The 22,245-nt window shown below is 45.0% G+C and overlaps 1 protein-coding gene across 2 annotated transcripts in view; it reads left to right on the top strand.

Annotated features, from left to right (window-relative positions):
- TNS2 (tensin 2) overlaps positions 1 to 22,245 on the top strand; it is a 121,346-nt gene that overhangs the window by 9,795 nt on the left and 89,306 nt on the right. Inside the window, exon 1 of one of the 2 annotated variants that reach the window (XM_055003118.1) lies at positions 16,721 to 16,877. The exons of the other annotated variant lie outside the window; for it this stretch is intronic. Within the exon in view, the coding sequence (XP_054859093.1) occupies positions 16,872 to 16,877 (6 nt within the window). The 5' untranslated portion in view covers positions 16,721 to 16,871. Of the gene's footprint in view, positions 1 to 16,720; positions 16,878 to 22,245 lie in introns of those variants that run through there. 2 annotated transcript variants of the gene reach the window in all.

The following is a 22,245-nucleotide window of genomic DNA, read 5'->3' as shown; positions in this document are numbered from 1 at the left end:
TGGGGTCAACTTGGCTGCTGGTTCCCCCTGGGACTTGGGCAGGGGCATCTAGCCCATTTGTCCTGGCGTCAGTGTCCCAGTAGGTGTGTGTGCCTCTTGCCCTTTAAGGCTTGGCTGGGCAGCATGTTCCTGGCTGGCTTCTTTCCCCCCTTTCTCTCCGCTGGCTGGAGCTGCGTCAACTCCTCTAGGCTCTCTGCGTCTGCTGCTGGGGTGCCGTCAGTCTGCAGGTAGGGGATCTGTGGCAAGTTTGGGGTGCTCATCCCCGGACAACCTCCATGTTCAATAGCAGTATATCTTTGAATACAAATGCTGTGGGGAAACAGCAGGGAAAGGCTATCGTCATTGTGGCTTGCTTCATGTCCAGCAGCCCTGAGGATCCACTGTGCTTCTGAAGCAGCGGGTTCTAAGTTCCCAAAAGTTTATGCCGAAATAAAAACTGTGTTTGGTCTTTAAGGCATTGCAAGGCTGTTGTTTATTTTTGTAGCTTCTGAGGGTCTCTTCATTCTGAGACAATGTATTGGCAGTTCTGTTTATGCTGTTCTGAGATTGTTAAAATCAGATCGCTTGGCTGCTGCCTGCTTGTAAGTTCTTTCTTTGTAATGACTGCAAATTAGAAACTCTCCACTGAATGACATTGAAACTACCTTTATACTTATGCGCCGCCCACCTCCGGGTTCTCATGCCCTTGATGGGCATTTATGACTTGGAAAACTACACATATATGCAACTCTCCAATATCAAATTCTCACAAACTGAAAGGTAGCTGTTCTAGTTATGCTAGCTGTCTAGTTAAGATGGAGTTCTTTGGGCAGAACATAACCTATCTGGTTTCCCAACAGAATTTAATAAATTTTATGAATTATATTTTAGGAATATTTAACTGGAAGGCCTCAATTGGCTTCCATCTCCTCCTAAACCTTGTAACTTATTTCAGTGGTTGTGCAAGTAATTTTTTTTTAAAAAACTGCTCAAGAAAGGCTGGACTTCTGCAATCTGCATAGATTGCACCTATTTGCATGATTCTTTTTTTTTGGCATTATTTATTCTGCAATATTAAATAATTCTGATTCTTCTTGTCTTTGAGGAAGGAAGCAAGGAGGTATACAGGATGTGAAAGACCTACCCTTTGTCTGCTGGAAATATTCAGCAGCACATCTGGCTGCACAGAGTTTATCAGAGGTTGCCAACATGTTTTCAAGGTTATTATTACAGCCCATTAAGGCTCTTGCCCTTAAAACATGTGGAGTCAGCCCCCACCCATGGCCATTTCCTCTTGCAAAAATGGCACAGGACAGAAGCCCCTCTCCACTTTGCCGCACCTTGGAGTCAAACGGAGGGTTTTTATAGCAGCAAATAGAGACAGGCAACCATGTAAACAGTAATGGCTCGTTTAAAATCCTCAGGCATGGGGAAACCAAATTGGGGCTGCAGCTAGAGTTACCAACTTCAGGGTGGGACTTGGGGTTCTCCCAGAATTACAACCAGGGGTCATTTCGTAGAAAAAGAGCGGGAGGAACTCATTAGCATAACTCATTAGCATATGCCACGCCTCTTGCCATCACTGGAAGTATGTCAGTATAACTGATTTGCATATGCCGCAAGCATAAGCTTTCAAAAAGAGTCCAGTAGCACCTTTAAGACTAACCAATTTTATTGTAGCATAAGCTTTCGAGAACCACAGTTCTCTTCGTCAGATGCATGGAGTGCAAGAAGAAACTGGTCAAATATAGAGGAGGAGAGGGGAGATGCAAACAACTCCTTTGATATGGAGATGCAAACAGTTCCTTTTGATGTGGGGATCAGTTTGCTTCTGTAAAGGTTCAAAGGAGTTTGCCGTGTTAGTCTGTAGTAGCAAAATCAAAAAGAGTCCAGCAGCACCTCCAAGACCAACCAATTCCACTGCAGCACAAGCCTTCGAGAACCACAGCCCTCCCCGCCAGATGCATCTGACAAAGCTTTCAAGAACCACAGCTGTCTTCGTCAGATGCATCTGATGAAGAGAACTGTGGTTCTCAAAAGCTTGTGCTACAGTAAAGTTGGTTAGTTTTAAAGGTGCTACTGGACTCTTTTTTATTTTGCTACTACAGACTAACACGGCTAACTTCTGTGGATCTTGCTACTGAAGGCCGTTTTGGCCCCATTCCCGAAATGGGCCCCAAATGGCTCAAAATGGCCATTTTTGGGCCCGTTTCAGCCAGATCGGGGCCAAAATGGTCGGGATCGGGTCAGTGCCGGGCAGGGGAGGGTTTCCCTCCCTGGCACTGACCCAATACAGGCTGTTTCGGCCCAGATCTGGGCCGTTTTGGCCCCAATCGAGGCTGAAAAGGCCCCAAATGGCCCTGGCTATATGTAAATTTCTCTAATGGCTATATGTAAATTTCTCAGTTGAACTGTTCTTATATCTTTGAAATTGTTTTTTGCGGGGACTATATAAGTCCATGAATTGTTGTTGTCACTACATTAATTTTTCTGAATGGTAATACACCTTATGTTGATATACTACGCCCGGTAGCGCTTCTTGGTGTGCTTCCGTGAGCCTTGGGCTCTCCTATGACCAGAATTCCCAATATATGCCTGCTTGAAAGAATCTGGGAATAGTGAATGGAATAGCTAGACGTTCTATCTGATATGACCAGAGCCAGTGAACTGTGGCTTGTAATCTGCTTCATCAGCAGTAACAAATTTGCCTGGGAATACGTGGTGATCAGTCCTGAACAGATTTACACCCTTCTAAATCAATGGGCGTAGAAGGCTGTGACTCTGTTTAGGATTGCACTGCTGGACTCTTAACAATGAGCAACAATTAGGAATAAAATTAGAAATGTCACTAGCCAGGTTAGGAATAAACACCCTTAAAATGTTTCAACAAGATTATAGGGTTTTCTGATCAAGATGCATCTACAAAATTAAGGATTTTTAAGGCACAGGTACCTAGGGTTGCCAGCCTCCAGGTGGTGGCTGGAGATCTTTTGGAATTGCAACTGATCCCCAGGCCACAGAGATCAGTTCCCCTGGAGAAAATGGCTGCTTTGGAGGGTGAACTCTATGGTATTTATCCAGTAATGAGGTCTCTCTAAAACCAGCCCCTCCAGGCTCCACATAGCTACTCATTATGTGGGATTTCATTGGCTGGGTTTTTACTGGTTTGCTAATTGTAATGCCTTTCTGATTTTATCTTGTTTTATTTTGTGAGTCACCTTGAGGAAGTCTCAGAAGATCTGGCGTATGAATTTTCCAAATAAACAAATAGCATTCACTGCGTGTAATGGGAGGGGAGGGAAGAACTTGCAGCCGGGAAGCTGTTTTCTGGAGGGCTCCAGTTCTGCCATAACATTTAGATCTGTCCTCAAGTTCAGCAGTGAAACGCTTGGAAAAGCAAACCTTCAAGGCTGGAAAGCAGATTAGGCGTTGGCTGTTGTTCCAAACTGTATGATTTTTAAAGTTGGACACAGGATTTATTTTAGGCCTTGGCTTCTGATTTATAATGTTTGTAAGGAACAGATTCTGTCTTGTAAGGGGGTAATGGGGAGTGAAGCAGCCAGCTTTGGTTCCAAGGGAAACTCTCCGGGCTTGGCCTCATTTTTCCAGTTTCTTTTCTTCTGCCGTGGAAAAGGAGACGCTGAAGGCAGAATTCCTGAGGCCTTGTTTATTCTTGGGAGTCAGTCATGACGAGCAGTTAGAAACCTTCCCAGCCGTCCTGCCACAATGAGAACGGCAATCTGTATAGCTTGGCCCGTGGCCCGTGATTGAAAGCGAATGAAGCGGACGGTGGCTTGGCCTGCCCCTACTGTGAGGCGCTACCATCAGCCAGACTGGAAGTCAGGCAAGACTCCGTTTCTAAAATGGAAGGCCTTAGCGCACTCCTAGGCCTGCTCGGAGGTATTTCCTGTGGCTAAGGAACAGGGTTCCCAACTACAGGCTGGGAAATTCCTGGAGATTTGGCGGCATCGTCATCATCATATTCAATTTATAGACTGCCCTTCAGGATGACTTAACACCCACTCAGAGCAGTTTACAAAGCATGTTATCATTTATCCCCACAACAACAATCACCCTGGGAGGTGGGTGGGGCTGAGAGAGCTCTGGAAGAGCTGTGACTGACGCAAGGTCACCCAGCGGGCTTTAGGGTTGCCAGCTCCAAGTTGGGAAATTCCTGGAGATCTGGGGGGGTGAAACCTGGAGAAAGTGGAGTTTGGGGAGGGAGAGGACCTTGGCATGGCATAATTCCATACAGTCCACCTCCCAAAGCAGCCATTTTTTCCAGGTGGACTGATCTCTGTGGCCTGGAGACCAGTTGTAATTCCGGGAGATCTCCAGCCACTACCTGGAGGTTGGCAACCCTAGCGGGCTTCAAGCGGAGGAGTGGAGAATCAAACCCAGTTCTCCAGATTACAGTCTCATGCTCTTAACCACTACACCAAACTGGCTCTTCAAAGCCCGGAAAAAGTGAAGTTTGTCGAGGGGAGGGAGCTCAATCAGCAGGGATGGGTCACCAGAGAATCCCACCTTTCAAAACTGCCATTTTCTCCAGGAGAGCTGATCTTTGTTGTCTGGAGATCACTTGTTATTCCAGATCTCTTGTAATTTAATACCTTAAAAAACTGACTTTTGATTGTATCTATACTTGTGCAGAACAAATATTATGTTTAAGCCGACATTCTGTACCGTTATAATTGTTTTGTATCGCATCGTTCGTGTTGATAAATTGCGAGGCACAGTCTCTTTAATGAACAGGCACAAGCACTTTTTTTAAAAAAATAATAAATTTTATTTATCGACAAAACAATAAACAACAAGCACTTTGTAGATTTCTGGAAAAAACGGTTTACAAGCATTTGTACTTTGAATTGCTTTTGTGAAACATGTAATTTACTTGGTATATGCCTGTTTCAAGGTCAGACCTTGTTTGCCTTCTAAATTTTATTTGCATGCTTTATTCTGATGGCATAAGGATTGCTGTTAATCTCCTATATGATATACATACATCACCCAGATTGAATCAATAAATTCCTGTATTGAAGATCGTATAGTTTGATTAGTTAGTTTGTCACAGCATTATTCTTTTCTCGCACCTGAGGTTGGCAGCCCTACTAAGGAACAAGACAAGATGCTCAGAGATCCATGAACAGATTTGACTCAGCTGGACGCTGCTTTGGATTGTGGTCACGTTTTGTGGAGTGCGTGGACGGGTTAAGTCTTTTACCTTTGTGAGCCAGGGTGGTGTAGTGGTTAGTGCGTTGGACTAGGAGGTCCGGGTTGAAAACCCCATTCTGGCATGGAATCTATCTAGGTGAACTTGAGAGCCAGTCACACACTTGCAATGCATGTTGAAAGTGGATTTTACTGCGTGAAATGGCAAGATCCACTTGCAAATGATCACAAAAGAGCATTGAAAGTAGGGCTGCCTGCTCTGGGTTGGGAAATTCCAGGGGATTTGCGGGGTAGATCCTGAGGAGGATGGGGTTTGGGGAAACAAGGGACCTCAGCGGGGTATAGTGCAGTATACACCTTCCAAATTAGCCATTTTCTCCAGGGGAATTGATCTCTGTTGTTTGGAGGTCCGTTGTAATTCAAGGAGATCTCCAGCCACCGCCTGGGGGTTGCTTTGATGAAAAGGAAAACACCACCATAACTATCTAACTTCTTATACTTTTTACTGTCAGTTCAAATATTTCAACCCAAGTTGAAATACTGTTCTAGTCCCTTATCAGTCTCTTCACCATATTCAAGTCATACAATGTCACTTTTCTAAATCCACAATCATAAAACGACCACCCGTATCGTTAGACTTTAGTAATATTAGTCAGTCCAACAATATACCTCTTTCTTTTGTGCATAAAGGTTTTTATTGGGTAGGTTGACATACATAATCCATAATACATAATATACCCCTTTATATATATATATATATATATATATATATATATAATGTCCCCACCCCTTCCCCCTCCCCCTTTTCTATTAAGACCCCCAACAGCATTATAACCTCTTTATTTCTTATCATTAACTCTATTCTATTATTTGTCCCTATTATCATAGGTAAAGCTCATATATATTCTCTATAAATCTTAGTAACTATCCAGAGACCACGGTTGTCCTTTCACATCCCAGTCAATATACCTCTTTCTTGTAGGAGAAATTCCTCATTCCAGACACCGTCCAACGAGGGGCCTGGCTTGTTGAAGGGTATAACAACCACAACATTCAATTTATATACCGCCCTTCAGGACAACTTAAAGCCCACTCAGAGCAGTTTACAATGTGTGTAATTATCCTCACAACAATCACCCTGTGAGGTGGGTGGGACTGAGGGCCAAGCTACACATGACGAATGACACTTGAACGGCAAGTGGATTGAGTGGAGGGCAAGTGAACAGGGAGAAATACACTTGCCGTTCAAGTGTCATTCGTCATGTGTAGCTTGGCCCTGAGAGAGTTCCAAGAAGCTGTGACTGATCCAAGGTCACCCAGCTGGCTTCAAGTGGAGGAGCGGGGAATCAAACCTGGCTCTCCAGATTAGACTCCTGCTGCTCTTAACCACTATAGCAAACTGTAGTCCCCTTCCACTTATACCTTTCTCTTTCATGGGTTGTGCTGTTGCTTGTGCAAGTAGAACTACACTCAGTTCATTTCCCTTTCTGCTCATGCACTGGCTCAGTCTCCAGGCATGGATCTTAAGGCCCATTCAGGTTGATGCAGGTAGAGAGGGTACTTTATGTACTTTATGTACTTTATGTACTTTATGTACTTTATGTACTTTATGTTGTATGTTGCTTTATGCTCCTCAGAAGGGTAGGATAAAAGTGTGAAGCTAAGTGTGAAGAGACCTTTAATGGAGAGACACAGTTCCTAACACTAAACCCTTCCCCCAAAGTTCTGGTAATCACACAAATTCTCCATAATGCTTAAACTCTCTTCCTGGAAAAGAATAAATGAGGTTAACAAACAAAACAAAACCAAGAAAACCAGATGAAAAAATCACCAGGTGATTCATACTTAGCTATTTACAAAGGCCTCTTTCCTCCTCTATTCAAACAATTCAGGTCATTGCAATTGGTTTCCCAACAACACGAGGGGTATTTTTTCCCCCCTTTCTCTAGACAAAACAACTCTTTTTCAGGCTCTTTCAGGTACTGTTCACAGTCACCAGAACAAAAGACAAACTTTGACACAAAGCTATTGTCCCAGTTCCAGGCCCACACTTGCTCAAAGCTGACGTTCCACTTGGCTGCCGGCTTCTTCCTCATGGCTCCAAAATGTATTTTGGTTAAATGCACTCTGTATTTATTTCGATATTCCAAACAGCCACCAACCACTACCATCTCACTTCATGTAAGGAATGTATTTTTAAAAAACCTTATTCCTAAATAAATATTTACATTTCCCGATATGGGTGGAATTCCTTTCCAGGGGCTCATGGAAATTCTTTTCCTGGCCCACCCTTTTGAAAGGTGAACGTGATTTTTTGGAGTGCCCAGTTTTGTGCCAATCGCTTAAAAGGGCTTTCCCCTAGCAAATCTTTTGCCACTGTCACATTGCCCCAAAGGTTTTGTTCTAACTAGTGTTAAATCTCGGGCATCTTTACATTATTTATTTAGAAAATTTTTCTTCCATGTCTCCAAAGAACCTGCTTGAGTCAGCCTTCAAGGTTAAACATCATAAAAACATCAAATGACATCACATAGTTAAAAATGAACAATCAATTAAAATCCTAGCCGGAGCATAAAATAATTCCCAAGCTTATGAGCCGTGCTTTTTTTCAGCAGGAACGTGGTAGAACGGAGTTCCAGCACCTCTTGAAAATGGTCACATGTGGTGCGGAGGGCAATCTAAACTCCCCTCTGTCTGGAGATCAGGGGGCGGGGCCACCAGCCATGTGACCATTTTCACCAAGAGTGATTTAAACTTTAAAAAACTCCCCCTTGTTCCAGCTGACCCAAAGTGACGTCATTGTGCAGTCCTGAGTTCCACCACTGAGTTCCACCACCTCTTTTCCCAGAAAAAAAGCCCTGCTTATGAGAGAACATTTGTCCCCCCCCCCCCGCCCCCCTCCAGAACCTAATTTACTCATTCTTTGCATGCCCTATCCCAGGTTTTTTTTTCTTGGTGTTTGTCTATGAGTCATTGATTTCAATGGAGTACTATCGTTCAGAATTTTCTTTCTAGAAAGAAATCTATAGTAGTTTGATGCTGAAAGTAAGGGTGAAAATACATAGGGTGATGAAGTGCGGGATTGCATGCGTAGTTTGCAATTCATGTGCAGGCTCAGCGCACATGTATGCTGTTTTCACAGGAGCTCTCTTTGTGTGAGCGCATCTACAAGTGATTTTGAAGGGCAAAACACCAATTCAGCTCTGTTTTCGCTGCGAGAACAAGTACTCTAGGCTCCTTTGACTTGCCAATTTGCATTCCTTTAATAATAATAATATTTGATTTATATACTGCCCTTCAGGACAACTTAACGCCCACTCAGAGTGGTTTACAAAGTGTGTTGTTATTATCCTCACGACAATCACCCTGTGAGGTGGGTGGGGATGAGAGAGCCCTGAGAGAGCTGCGACTGACCCAAGGTCACCTAGCTGGCTTCAAGAGGAAGAGTGGGGAATCAAACCTGGTTCTCCAGATTAGAATCCTGCCGCTCTTAACCACTACACCAAACTGGCTTAAGATCTGCATTTCAATGAATGGATGTGGGGGAAACAGGGATACTTTTAGCAGTTGAGGAGGAACGGATATCAAATGTGGGAATGTATTCATGTGGAGCAAATTGAAGTGTGACTGTCCGAGCGAGTGCATGGAAAGTTGGTTCACTTGAATGTGTGGAATGAGGTTCGTGGAATGAGGTTCATGGAAGCGTCCCTAGGTAAGATGTCTTGTATAGAGACTTTTCACTGCTGACTTCCGCTCGATTACACCAAGCTTTTATGCTCGCACGTTTTAACGTTTTACCCTCTGAAATTTTGTTCGGGAGATTCACAAATATTCCCTATCTTAAAAGACTCAGGGCCAAGCTACACATGACGAATGACACTTGAACGGCAAGTGGATTGAGTGGAGGGCAAGTGAACAGGGAGGAATACACTTGCCGTTCAAGTGTCATTCATCATGTGTAGCTTGGCCCTCTGTCCTTGTGGAAGGAGGCAACCAGAATCCGTAACCCATGTTCTATTTTATTGTGACTTTTATGTCCATGTGCAGGACTCCTTGATTAGCCCCCTATTGTTTAACCGACAGGGTCAGTCTGAGGGAAGGTTAGTCTTTTTGTTATTTTCAGACGAGCACCCCTTATATCACACACACAGTTGCATTGTATCTCTCAATTGTTATGTGGATTAGGGAGTATATGGTTAATTCTACTGCCGGCTGATCTTGTATCTTTGGTTTGTCTTTCTCGGCATAAATTGTTGTTGTTTTTTAAATTGAATGCCAATAAAAGGTATTGTTTGACTGATTGACTAACTGACTATAGAGACACTCTAAGAGTAAACCATATGAAAATAGTCCTCCCTCTCCTGAAATGTAATGTTCTAAACATTTCTATCCTGTTCCACCAACCTAGCACAAGCAAAAGGTTAATTTAGACCCCGAGATAATCACAAATAAACTGAGCCCAGCTTTTAAAATAACGATGTTGGCTGAGCTGATCCTGATTTCCATTCTCGCCTAGAACGAATCTTTCTCTCAATGCACCTAGAAGGAAGTACCACTGAAGGGTTAACTTGGGTGAACGGAAAATGCTCTTAGCATTGCAGTTTGGGTGGAGAAGGGGAGGGGGCATCCTGGCTGCTCCTGGTGTCTTGAAGTCTCCAGCCCAGTGTAATTCCAGGACCCCCCAAGCTGACAAAGGCTCCTGGGGGTTTGGTGCGGTCACTCATTTCTTTCCCAGACATTTTAATGGGAAAGGGGAAGCTAGGAATGAAAGGGGGGGTCAGCCAGAAGCTACACTTTATTGCCCATTAGTAGCCGGCCTCTCTGGTCTCTCTCAGCCATTACTGGGATAATGAACCAGGAGTCTCCCAACCAAAGATTGCACAGGGATCAATTTACAAAAGTTGTCCGATCCGAGATGAACTACGCAGGACATCACATTTGAACTCCGATTCCGATTCCAGGTGGCCAAGCGGCAACCGTCTGTTTTCAGAGGACAAGGACTGCCAACTTCTGTCATCAAAAATTTGGCCACTGTAGTCTGGAGTGTTTCCGAGCACATGCTGAGTTCTTCCCTGCCCCTGTGCCAAGACATTTAAAATTTCTGCCTCAGATCACACAACCTAAAAAAACCCCTCGCAATATTGCCTACTGGTTTTTCTCGGTGGTAAGGAAAAAAACTCGTCTGAGTGCTCATAGAAAGATATCAGCCAACAGCAATCCTCTCCAGGGTTGCGGTGCGGAGGGCAATCTAAACTCCCCTCAGCCTGGAGATCAGGGGGTGGGGCCACTGTCCATGTGACCATTTTTGCCGAGGGCAATTTAAACTTTAAAAACTCCCCCCTTGTTCCAGCTGACCCAAAGTGACATCATTGTGCAGTCCTGAGTTCCACCACTGAGTTCCACCACCTCTTTTCTGAGGAAAAAAGCCCTGGCAAAACGGGTTTTGTGGGATGTTTGTAGTGGGAGAGGAGAGGGGCTGTGGATGAGCTGAACATCTGCTTTGCATCCAGAAAGTCCTAGGTTCAATCCCCAGCATGTCCAGTTAAAAAAAAAATAGGTATTTGGTGATGAGAAAGTTCTCTCAAACCTTAAGAGAACAGCTGCCAGTCCGAATAGACCAGATTCAGATTCAGAATCAGAATAAGGCAGGTGTGTGTTTGTGTGTGTGTGTGTGTGAGAGAGAGAGAGAGAGAGCACACATGTACTTGTGTGTGCTTGTATTTGTGTGTGTGTGTTTGTTTCTGGCTTTGTATCCCCTGATTCTGGCAGTTGGCAAGTGCAAAAAAATTCTCGTTGGGCCTGCAAAAGGCTGCCTGTAAGAGAGAGATGAACTCTTTGAGAAAAGATGAACTGGCTGGCCGTGGTTAACCTGCCAGTCTCGTTTATGCTCAGTTCGTAGGGTTGAATGATTGGTGCAATTAATTAATGAATCACAGATTACAAAAGGGCTTTCTGATGGAATTTTAATCCAAGCTGTCCCTTGAGAGAAAAGAAAATGGGGGATGAGGGGTGGGATGGATAGACATAAGAACGTGAGAAGAAACAGATTTACATGTGAAATCTGTCTAGGGGCCCAGAAAAGGTAGGGAGAGAAAAAGAGGAAGGATGTACCAAAAGACATCTCATCTGATGAGCTGCTCACTTTTATATTTCCAAAGGGAATATGACCTTTCTTTCCTTCTTTCTTTCCTTCTTTCTTTCCTTCTTTCTTTCTTTCCTTTCTTGTCACAGAAACCTTTGGTACATACTGAAACTTCAGTCTTTAATACATCTTTCTTGATTCCATTTTATGTCCCTGCAAACTCCAAATGAAGGGTCCTACATTATGCCTCAAAACTAGAGGGTGGGCACGAACCGGGAAAATACTGAACTGTGTGGTCCGTGGTTCGTCACATTTCATGAACCGAGAACTTTCACGAACTTGCCCTGATTCGCGGACTGGTTCATTTGGTTCATGAAAACGTCACTTCTGGGGCCGCAGAAGGTCCGCAGAAAGCCCCTCCCCCCCATTGCCTAGGGAACTGATTGATTGGCACCAGGCTGTCTGCGGTGACAAACCAAAAAATGAACCAAACAAGCTGGTCTAAAGTTCATGGTGGTTCGTCAGAAACGAGCTCTGACAAACTGCCAGTTTGCGAACCACGAACCGACCAGATTCATGACGAACTTTGGTTCGTATTTCTGTTCATGCCCACGTCTACTCAAAACATATTTTTCCCTCTGCCCTTTCTTCATACTGAACATCCAGCCTGATGAAGATTTCTAGAGAATTTGAAACCTTCCACACTGTTTTGTGATAGTTTGGTTGATGCTAATAAAAGGTATTACATAACTTTGGAGGCCGGGATGGGTTTTTCCATGGACCAACATGGCTACCCACAGCCCTTGACCTGTTTCTCCTCAGTACTAGTCTAATGTAGATCATAGTTCATAAACCCATTGAACTGCAACACTTCTGGGTATTTGTACAGCCCCTAGCTCTCTCTTCAGGGGAATGAAAGGTTTAGAAGGAGAAGAAGTTTAGTTGGAGGCAAACAGGTGGTGAGCCAGGAGGATGGAAATAGACGGATGAAAAAGAAATGAGTATTTAAGGATAGTACAGTGAATTTGTTCTCCTTTACTGTGACCCACTCCAGCTATTCAGTATTCCAATGATACCTGTGAAGACTATTATTAGTTTATTGTGTATTATTTTATGTTTTCATCCCGCTTTGGGGGATAAAATGATCACAGTGTCATTTTAATAGAAGCTTCCTCTTGTGTGTGAAGTGTGTGTGTGAGAGAGAGACAGAGACAGAGAACAATTAACGTTTATTGGAGGGGAATACATGAATAACAACAACAACATTTGATTTATATATTGCCCTTCAGGACAACTTAATACCACACTCAGAGTGGTTTACAAAGTGTGTTATTATTATCCTCATGACAATCACCCTGTGAGGTGGGGCTGAGAGAGCTCTGAGAGAGCTGTGAATGACCCAAGGTCACCCAGCTGGCTTCAAGCGGAGGAGGGAGGAATCAAACCCAGTTCTCCAGATTAGAGTCTCGGACCACTCTTAACCATTACACCAAACCGGCTTTCTGTCTGGGTTAAAATATCTCTTTGGAGCCAGTCTTTGAACCCCACAAGCACCAGAGGTTACAACTCTGCCAGTGTTACTACTGAGCAGCCCCATTCATGCCCGTTTCTTTACAAACCCAAATCAACCACAATTCTCTTTCTCACTGGAAAATCACCAAGGGCTGATTTTCAAGTTGCAGTCCGCCTTTTGTGTATTTCTCAAGATGCATTTGGACACTACCTCGACAAAGTCTGAAATGTTTACAGGACTAGTTTTCTGTGTGCAGTACAATGTAGGTTGTTTTCTCCCACTTTCACTTAGCCAGAAGGTGGCGTTCTCTGACTTGCATAGAAAGACAGAGAGCTCTCCATAGCAGCTCTACCCCCCCAGAATGTTTTGACGGTGTTAACACAAACTCAGATTAGAAGACCCTTAATACAATTCACTTCTATTCAGTTCTCCTTAAGAGAGGAGTTTGTGAAGCGGGGTCTGTATCCCCCTGTGAAAAAATGTGTACCTCTTCATTTGGAAAACATGGATTTCGGCACATTAGATGTACACTTATAAACACATGGCAGAGAGCACAGAAAAACACAGAATTTGTTATTGGATACAGACTTTAACATTCAAATTTTAAAAAAATAAGGAAGGCTAGATAATCACACCCAAAGAGTAGTTGTCAATGGCATCGCCTCTGAGTGGACGGAGGTGTCCAGTGGAATACCACAGGGCTTGGTTCTGGGCCCAGTGTTTTTCAGTATTTTTATAAGTGATCTGGATGAGGGTGTGAAAGGATTACTCATTAAATTTGAGGATGACGCCAAACTGGGAGAAGTAGCCAACATCCTTGAAGATAAGGATAGAATTCAATAAGAACTGAACACACTGGAAAATTGGGCAGATTTGAATAAGATGTGATTTCACATGGATAAGTGCCAGGTTCTCCACCTGGGTAACAAAAATGCAAAGCATGCGTACTGGATAAGGGGCACACTTCTGGGTAGCAGTAGGTGTGAACGAGATCTTGGGATATGGGTGGATGGGAAGCTAAATATGCACAGTCAGTGATGCAGCAGCAAAAAAGGCGAACACAATTTTGGAGTGTATCAATAAAAGCATATCCAGTGGTGGAATCAGTTGCCTAAGGATGTGATCGGTTCCCCCTCATTGGCAGTCTTCAAAGAGCAGGTGGGCAAATGCTTGTTGGGGGTGCTTTAGGCTATTTCTGCATTGGGCAGGAGGTTGGACTAGATGGTCTGTAAGACCCCTTCCAACTCTATGGTTCTATGAAGGTTCTAGCCTTTATGGTTGCAAAAGCACTTTGAGATGTGTGAGCCTTTTCTCTTGAAACATTGGCCGTTTCCACACGGCTTACCTTATTCTGCAAAATAACGAAATCTCGCGTGAAATCTCGCGCAGAGACGCTGTTATCGTGTCTTCTCACGCGATAACAGCGTCTTCTCGCGAGATTTTGCTATTTTGCAGAATAAGGTAATCCGTGTGGAAACAGCCATTGACTTCAGGGCAACAGAAGAAGAGGATGATATTAACCCTTTTGATTCAGTACCAATTTGGCACTCCTGCCTTGCCTACCGGAAGAGTAGGTTACGTGTGATCCTCTCCATATGTGTGTTCATTGTATGTGACCAGGGTAACACTTGCATTTTCTGGTGTCTGCACATGCGATTTTTTGAGGGTATGTTTTTGCACATACAGAAGCTGGAAAACTGTGCCTGTGCGCATTTGAACATGATGGCAAACATGCATGTTATGCTCTCCTGGCACACAGGGCTGGAGCTCCAAAGCAACATATCAAGGCAGTATTTGCATACCCCATCTTGGCTATGCTTGCTGCCGCCGCCACCCCACCTCCAGTCTTCCCCCTTTCCTCTTTGTGTGCGCAAAAGCAAAATGGGGACTGCTATCCATGTGGAGAAAATTCCTCTTCTCAAAGCAGACTCCGTTCAATTCTTTACAATTCTGTACTTGCTTAGAGGCCCTGTCATCTATACTTATTTTCTGTTTCAAGGTTGAGAGACCTGAGGCAATTTGAGCTCTGGCACAAATAAGGCCCAGATGTCCTAAAAAGCCAAATATATATGGGCTGAGCTGCAGAGTTGCAGTACCCCTGGAGACCCCTGGTCAACCTGAGTACAGTACAGCCAAAGAATGAAGGAGGAGAGGGCGAAAGCCTGAACAGCTGTTGCTAAGACCGGTCGTCTTCCGAGCAAGGCCCAAGCCTTTGGTTTCCTGCGTAAGCAGGGAAGTTCTGGGTTGAGGAGGCAGGATTCTACCAAAGGCCTGAGGCCCTGGGCGGAAAAGGTGTGGGCCTCCCAAATGTTATCAGCACTTCCTTTCCTTGAGACAGGAAGTCAGGCAAAGAGAAGAGAAAAAAAGTGCTGGGAAGGCACTGTAGCAACTGTTTCTGGTCCTCAGAGATTCAGGGCCAAGCTACACATGACGAATGACACTTGAACGGCAAGTGTATTTCTCCCTGTTCACTTGCCCTCCACTCATCCACTTGCTTTTCAAGTGTCATTCGTCATGTGTAGCTTGGCCCATAGTTATAAATAATACAGAATTTAATATGCTGTACAGACTATCATGGAAGAAGGTGGGTGTCTATGAAGGGAGTGTAGAATTCACGTCAGGGGGGATAAATGGAGATAGCCTTGTTGGCTTACAAATGCAGTTTGAGCCGAGAAGAGATTTGCCCCACTCCAACAAACCAGCAGCAGCCCAAATCTAGGATCGAGTTAAAAGCTGGTAGGACATTTTCTGGAGTGTGTTTTTTCCCTCCAGACAGCTTGGTCATAGTTAGAGTTAAGCAATGCTCAAATCCACTGAAAGCAATTTCTGTGGGCACCATTAACTGTGCACGAGGTTGCAAAAAACAGAATCTTGTAGCGCCTTCGGCATACATTTTCATGGATACAGTTTAAAGCCCTAATACCTCTGTTTCTTTTAAAGGTGTCAACAAAGTTCCTTTGTCCTAAATAGATTTACTGTAACTCTGCTTTGGGTCATCAGATGGCACTGTTAACATTTTTAGGAACATGGCTACCCCTATAAAATCTGCACTGCATGCAGCGAAGATCTCCGTAGACCCTCTCGGTTTAAGAAGTTGGCAGTCCTCATCTTAGATAATAGAAATGTGCCAATTCCATGAACTGCCACCCGAATCTTAACCCCAGACCATGATCTTTTCAAAGATCAACGTTCAGTCCTGAAATGAGCCAAGCAACAGTCACAAAGAGTGCAAAGTCCTTCTGCCCTGACAAATCACAATCAGTCCCATCTCAACGTATCCAGAGGGGTTAGCCGTGTTAGTCTGTAGTGGCAAAATAGTAAAGAGTCCAGTAGCACCTTTAAGACTAACCAACTTTATTATAGCATAAGCTTTCGAGAACCACAGCTCTCTTCGTTAGACGAAGCATCTTTAAGATGAACCAACTTTATAGTAGCATAAGCTTTCGAGAACCACAGCTCTCTTCATCAGACGAAGCATCTTTAAGACTAACCAACTTTATTGTAGCATAAGCTTTCAAGAACCACAGCTCTCTTCATCTGACAAAGAGAGCTGTGGTTCTCAAAAGCTTATGCTACAATAAAGTTGGTTCATCTTAAAGATGCTATTGAACTCTTTATTGTCTCAAAGTATGAGATTAAAGGGACTGAGCCTGTAAATTAGAGAAGAATGACGCACACACACACTCTCCAAAGGCTGAGAAGTTATTGCTTCTCCATGCAGCAGGAACAGCTGCCGATTTGGGAAACCAGGTTCCCTCCCACTGTCCATGCAGGAGGTCTGCTTTCGGCAGGAAATGGAGTTTGGTCATTCCCTGCATTTAAGAGAATAAGGAAAGGGGGCTGGGAAATCACAGTGCGGGAAGGAGGAAGGAGGGAATGAAGAGGAAGGGCGGGAGAGGGGGGAGAGAGGAGGGTGGGTGTGGGGTGTGTGTGTGTTTTTGCCCAAGCTTGAGAGACACCCGAGATAAGTTCGCTGCTTGCGGTCCAGTTTGCAGCTCCCTGCTCCCCATAAGAATCAGGGAAGGGGGCTTGGAGGGAGGCCAAGCCGGGGGCCACCCCTGCTAAGCGGGGGGACTGAGATGCCAGCCCCAGCTCCAGGGCGGAGAGCTCCAGGGAATAAGAAGCATGAAGGTAAGCGCCGGGTAGAGCTCCAGGACTTCTTTGGCATTTGTCACTGACAGCTGGCGCTGCGTTGGGAGGAGGGGGTCGCTAGACTTTCTGCAGATGAGCCGCGACAGTGGAAAAGCCCTGAGAGATGGAAGAGGGGAGACGCTGGAGGGGGTTAGGAGTGGGTGGGTGGGCTGGCGAGGTTTCCGCGACGAGTTTCATACGGAAGGGATGCGGTGTGACTGCGGAGCCCGGAGTTGTAATTACAGCACGACCCTAAACACAGTCACTCCGGTCTAAGCCCGTTGAAATCGACAGGCTTAAACTGGAGTGACTTTGATAAGGGCTGCACAAGAAAAAAAGTGCCTTTTTATACTGCAGCCCTAAACAGAGTTACTGCAGTCTAAGCTCTGGGTCGTTGCAACCAAGGAGTTTAGGGTGCAGTAAGTTTGTTTAGGATTGCGTGGGGAAAAGGGTACCTTTTCGCTCTGCAGTCCGAAGCCGAGTTGCTCTGGTCTAAGCCCCCTGGAATCGACTGGAGTAAGTTTGATTGGGATTGCACGGGAAAGGGTGCTTTTATAATGCAATCCTAAACATACTTACTCCAGTCTAAGCCCATTGAAACCAAGGAGCTTAGAGGGCAGTAACTTTGCTTAGGATTGCATGGGGGAAAGGGTGCCCTTTTTGCAGTGCAATCCTAAAAAGAGTTACTCCAGTCTAAATCCATTGAAATAAATGGGCTTAGACTGGCATAACTTTGATTTGGATTGCTCGCTGAGTCTAGTTCAAAAAGCTTGAAGGTGTTTCTGCAGAAGGTCGGTACGCTTTGAAGCAGGGTGCTCTAGCTACTCTCTAGGGTCCTGTCAGATGCTGGCTGCTCTACCCTCGGTTTGCAAGGCAGAAATGGGTATTTTCAGTTCAGGTGAGCTGCCCTGCTAGATCAGAGGACGGGTCTTTCCAATCTGGCATCCAAGGATGGCTAGCCAGGTGCCTCCAGGAAGCCCACATGGGACACGAAGACAGCAGCCCTGGGAAGTGGTTTAGCCCCAGCAGCTGAGATAGCCTGCCCTTAAGCATGGAGGTTCTTTAGCCGTCATGGTCAACCTGTCCTCTGTGAATGTGCTGGATCTTTTTTGAAAGCCATCTTTAAGAACATAAAGGTTTTAAAGGGCAAGAGGCTATCTAGCTACAGTTGAAGTAATTATGGCTGTGGAATTCCACAATGCTTAAAGCTATTTTTTTTTAAGAAACAGATTTCCAAGGCAGAATGATCTGTCAGTAAGATTGACTATGGAGCAGGCAGAGAAGAGAGGCTTAAAAATTTTATGATGGCAATGCTCACATTAATTATTTCCTCTGGAAGGCTTAACCCTTAATGCACTTAAATAGTTTTCCCCATTAGTTCCTGATTGTCTTTCTTTTGTGTGGGAAGAGGAGGGATTCTAGCTTGTATTGAGGACTGAGTACAAAACCAGGACAGCAAGAGTTCTGCCTTGCAACCAAATCCACAGAAGTGAAAGGCCAAAAACCATTTTACTTGTTTCCCTGCCTGTGTATACCTCTATTCATCAGATACTGCACATTGATCGCCTGTGGGAACCAACCTCCTTCCAGCTTACCAAAGCATCTTTGTCTCGTTGCCTGGAGGAGTTCATCGCTCACCCTAGGTGAATAATGGTTTCCTTGCTGATTTTCCCTGACCTGGATAGGCCAGGAGAGCCTGATCTCATCAGATCTCAGAAGCTAAGCAGAGTCAGCTTTGGTTAGTAATTGGATGGGAGACCTCCATCGAAGACCAGGGCTGCAGAGGCAGGCAATGGCAAACTACCCCTGTTAGTCTCTTGCCATGAAAACCCCACCAGGGGTTGCCATAAGTCAACTCTGACTTGAGGGCCGGATTTCATTTTCAGCGTGCAAATGGCAAATCAATTCATGACCCACCTAAAGGTCCTAGTCCATAGGTTGAAGACATTGTAATCTTTTCATGAACTCTAATAAAATGCGGGCCATGTTATCACTGCACAACCAAACGGCTGTGATCCATAGAATTGATACCAATTGTCATTTTTGCATCTACCGTAAGGAGCATAAGCATTCCGGAGGAGCAATCGCATGCGGTCTGAAATGTGCGTGTGTGTATATGAGACATTTGTACATCCTCTCTAGATGGCACCCCTGGCGTAGGGCTGGGCTTAAATTTCTGCCTGCTGTTACTATACCCCAACAGGCGGCTTAGCCTTGGCAGATGAACTTTTGACTTTCCCAAATGCTCTCGTAGCAGCTGCCTTGGGGACTCACGTGCTATGGATTCCCCCCGCCCCACCACTGCTGCCACCCAGCCTTCTTTAGCCCACAATCCCCATCTACCCTATCTCTGACAGTATCCTGTGGGCCTTCTTGGCTTCAAAGACTCTTGCATCCAAACCTCTGGCAAAAATGACCGGCTTCTTGGCTGCCCCAGCAGCGATAATTAAAACAAGAGATGGGCCACACACTTTCCTGCAATGTGCAGAGGAACTGTCCCTTTCGCCTCCCTCCCAAAGCCTATAGAGCTTTTCATATGGGATGGATTCCCAGCATGGAAATTCCAGCATGCAAACTCACTTCCTTTCAGGAAGAAAGCATGATCGCTCAGTGCCAATCAGCAGATCTTTGCATGTGCAAGCGATGGTGAGTGACAGTTGCTTCCTCATCCATAAACACGGATTGGGAAAGCTGCCCTCCAGAAATCATGCACAATGATCAATGCTGCTTATCAGCAGCTAGTATTACAGCAAGGCCCTCTTGGAAGAGGCAACTGAGAGTGGCAGATCAGGACCTCCCAGAGGGGACCTACTGGGCAAGTCCTGTTGCTGCAGCCACCTTTTATTTCTGCATCACTTTTGGGGAGGGATAACCGGCACTCCTCGGGGGGCCGGATTTAGCTTTAGAGTCCACTGTTCCAAACCCAACAGACAGGCAGTTGTGATGTTTTCAGCCTATATAGTAGTCTCTTTCATATAAAAATTGCACAATGTTTCAATTGACCCTTTGTAGCATTTTACAAAAATAAGGGTATCCCTATGAAATTTAAACATAAAGGTTGTTTTCTTAATTCCTTCCAGTAATTCCCCAGCTGCTCAGCTCATTCCTTTTCTTTCCCCTACTTCCTCTCTGCTTCTTTCCCTCCAGCATCCCTCGAAATTATACTGTGTGCAATCCCAAAAAAGAGTTCTGTCTTTCTAAGTCCACTGGAGTCAGTTAGCTTAGGGCCAAGCTACACATGACGAATGACACTTGAACGGCAAGTGGATTGAGTGGAGGGCAAGTGAACAGGGAGAAATACACTTGCCATTCAAGTGTCATTCGTCATGTGTAGCTTGGCCCTTAGATGGAAGTAACCAGGTGTAGGAATGTTCTCTTAGCCATTCTAGTTTGCTTACTTTTTGTGGAACTTCTGCTTACGCATTTGTCTCTCCTGGATGGCCCAGCCTAGCCTGTTCTCATCAGATCTCAGAAAGTAAGCAATTGCCCTGGTTAGTAGTTGTCCAAGGTTCCTATGTCGAGGCAGGCAATGGCAAACCATCTCTGAACGTCTCTTGCTTTGAAAACCCTCAGTGTGACCTGATAGGATTTTATGCACACACTCATCTATCATCTATCATCTATCATCTATCATGTGCAGAGCAGCGTATGCATGGTTCTCTCTTCTTCACTTAATCCTCGCAACAACACTGCGAGGTGGGCTAGGCTAAGAGGGAATGACTGGCCCAAGGTCGTCCCATGAGTTTCAGTGCAGAGGTGGGATTTGAACCCAAGCCTCCTTGCATCCTAGTCCAACACCTTAACCATTACACCACACAGGCAAGCAAGGGAATATTCTACACTTGTTGACATACAACTTGGGGTTCAGTGAGTTGTTCATGTCTCTGCTATCCATTACCTAGGACATCTCCTTGCAATTGTGAGAACAGTTTCTAGGACTGAACTATACATAAGATGGTGCTAATTTAAGATTGCCTCAGTTCTGCAAGCTATGTCAATGTTTACAATCAATCAAGTCGGCATACGTCGTTTTGCTTTGCATATTTTATCCTTGCACAGCTCTTTGTTCTTTTAACTAGCACAGCCCTAAAGCCAGGGTTTTTTTTCTGGGAAAAGAGGTGGCAGAACTCTCAAGAGGGAAATGAGGAAGAAACACATGGGATTCTTTGAAATCGTATTATTTTCAAGCACTACTGACGAGTATTTTCAAGAGGTGCCGGAACTCCGTTCCCCCGCGTTCCCCCTGAAAAAAAGCCCTGCCTAAATCACTTCCCCTGGATTACTGGAAGGCCTGCTTAGCCCTATTCCGGCTTACTACATTTGCCAGGTTTTGCCTCTATGAGAGCTAGAAACTTGCTTTTTAAAAGTAGAGATTGTCAGCACCAAATTCGGTGCTCATGTAGGGGAATCACAGAACAGACATGTTCTTGGTCATGTTTTTAATAAAAGCTGATCTGGTGTTGTTTTTCTCCCCTCTGGGTAAGCCTGGAGTATACTTCCTACCACCACAGACATGGTTTACAACTTCTGGCATGCTTAAATATGGATGTGGTGCTATACACCACTTCCTGCTGGAATACAGAATGGAAGGCAGCCATTCTGCAGGTTGATTTCCAGTATTTGGCTCCCAAGAAACCATGCAACTGACAGCTTCTTTCCAAATGAGTGTGTGTGCGTGTCTCAAAGTGCTTGGAAGGGGCAAGGATTAGTGATGGAAGCGCATGGTTGCATATCTCTGGTGTAAACACACTGTCATGGATTGCACCATTCCTTTTGCATTGGCACTGTGCTGCTACATTCAAGGTCATGAGTGACATGGGTGCTGGCAGGGTGAGCCTTCCCTGCACGGCAGTCGTGCAATCAGTACTGTACCAGTTGCATCTGTTTGACCCAGTTTGGCAGCGGAGCCTACTTTCCTCGAGGCAGCTTAGGGCTGAGTCACTCCAACAACCACCCACTGTCTGTTCATTAGTAGACACGAGCCTGCAAAGAACCTTGGAAACTTGGAAATAGCAAACTCTTTCCTGGAAAGGAGTCACTCCCTTTTGTTAAATGGAAACCTGCCTTCAGCAGAGAGAGAGTTTTTTTGGCTGTCCAGATGGGACACGGTCTTGCATAATAGGAAGAACCCCTCTGCAGCGTGTGGCCATCCTGCAGTTCTACTTGTGTGCATTCAAAGCTGCTGTAGCACAGTGGATAAGTAGTTCGGCTGTGAATCAGCACTCTACTGGTTCGAATCCCGCGACTGCCGTGAGCTCAGTAGGTGGCCTTGGGGAAGCCCTTCCTCTCAGCCCCAGTTCCCCAGCTGCATTGTGGGGATAATAACAACACTAACTTGTTCACCGCTCAGGGTGAGGCACTAATCTGT

The sequence above is a fragment of the Eublepharis macularius genome, chromosome 19 (assembly GCF_028583425.1).
Source record: "Eublepharis macularius isolate TG4126 chromosome 19, MPM_Emac_v1.0, whole genome shotgun sequence".
Taxonomy (NCBI): Eukaryota; Metazoa; Chordata; class Lepidosauria; order Squamata; family Eublepharidae; genus Eublepharis; species Eublepharis macularius.
The sequence above is the reverse complement of the archived record's forward strand: the minus strand, read 5'-3'. Positions and strand labels throughout refer to the sequence as shown.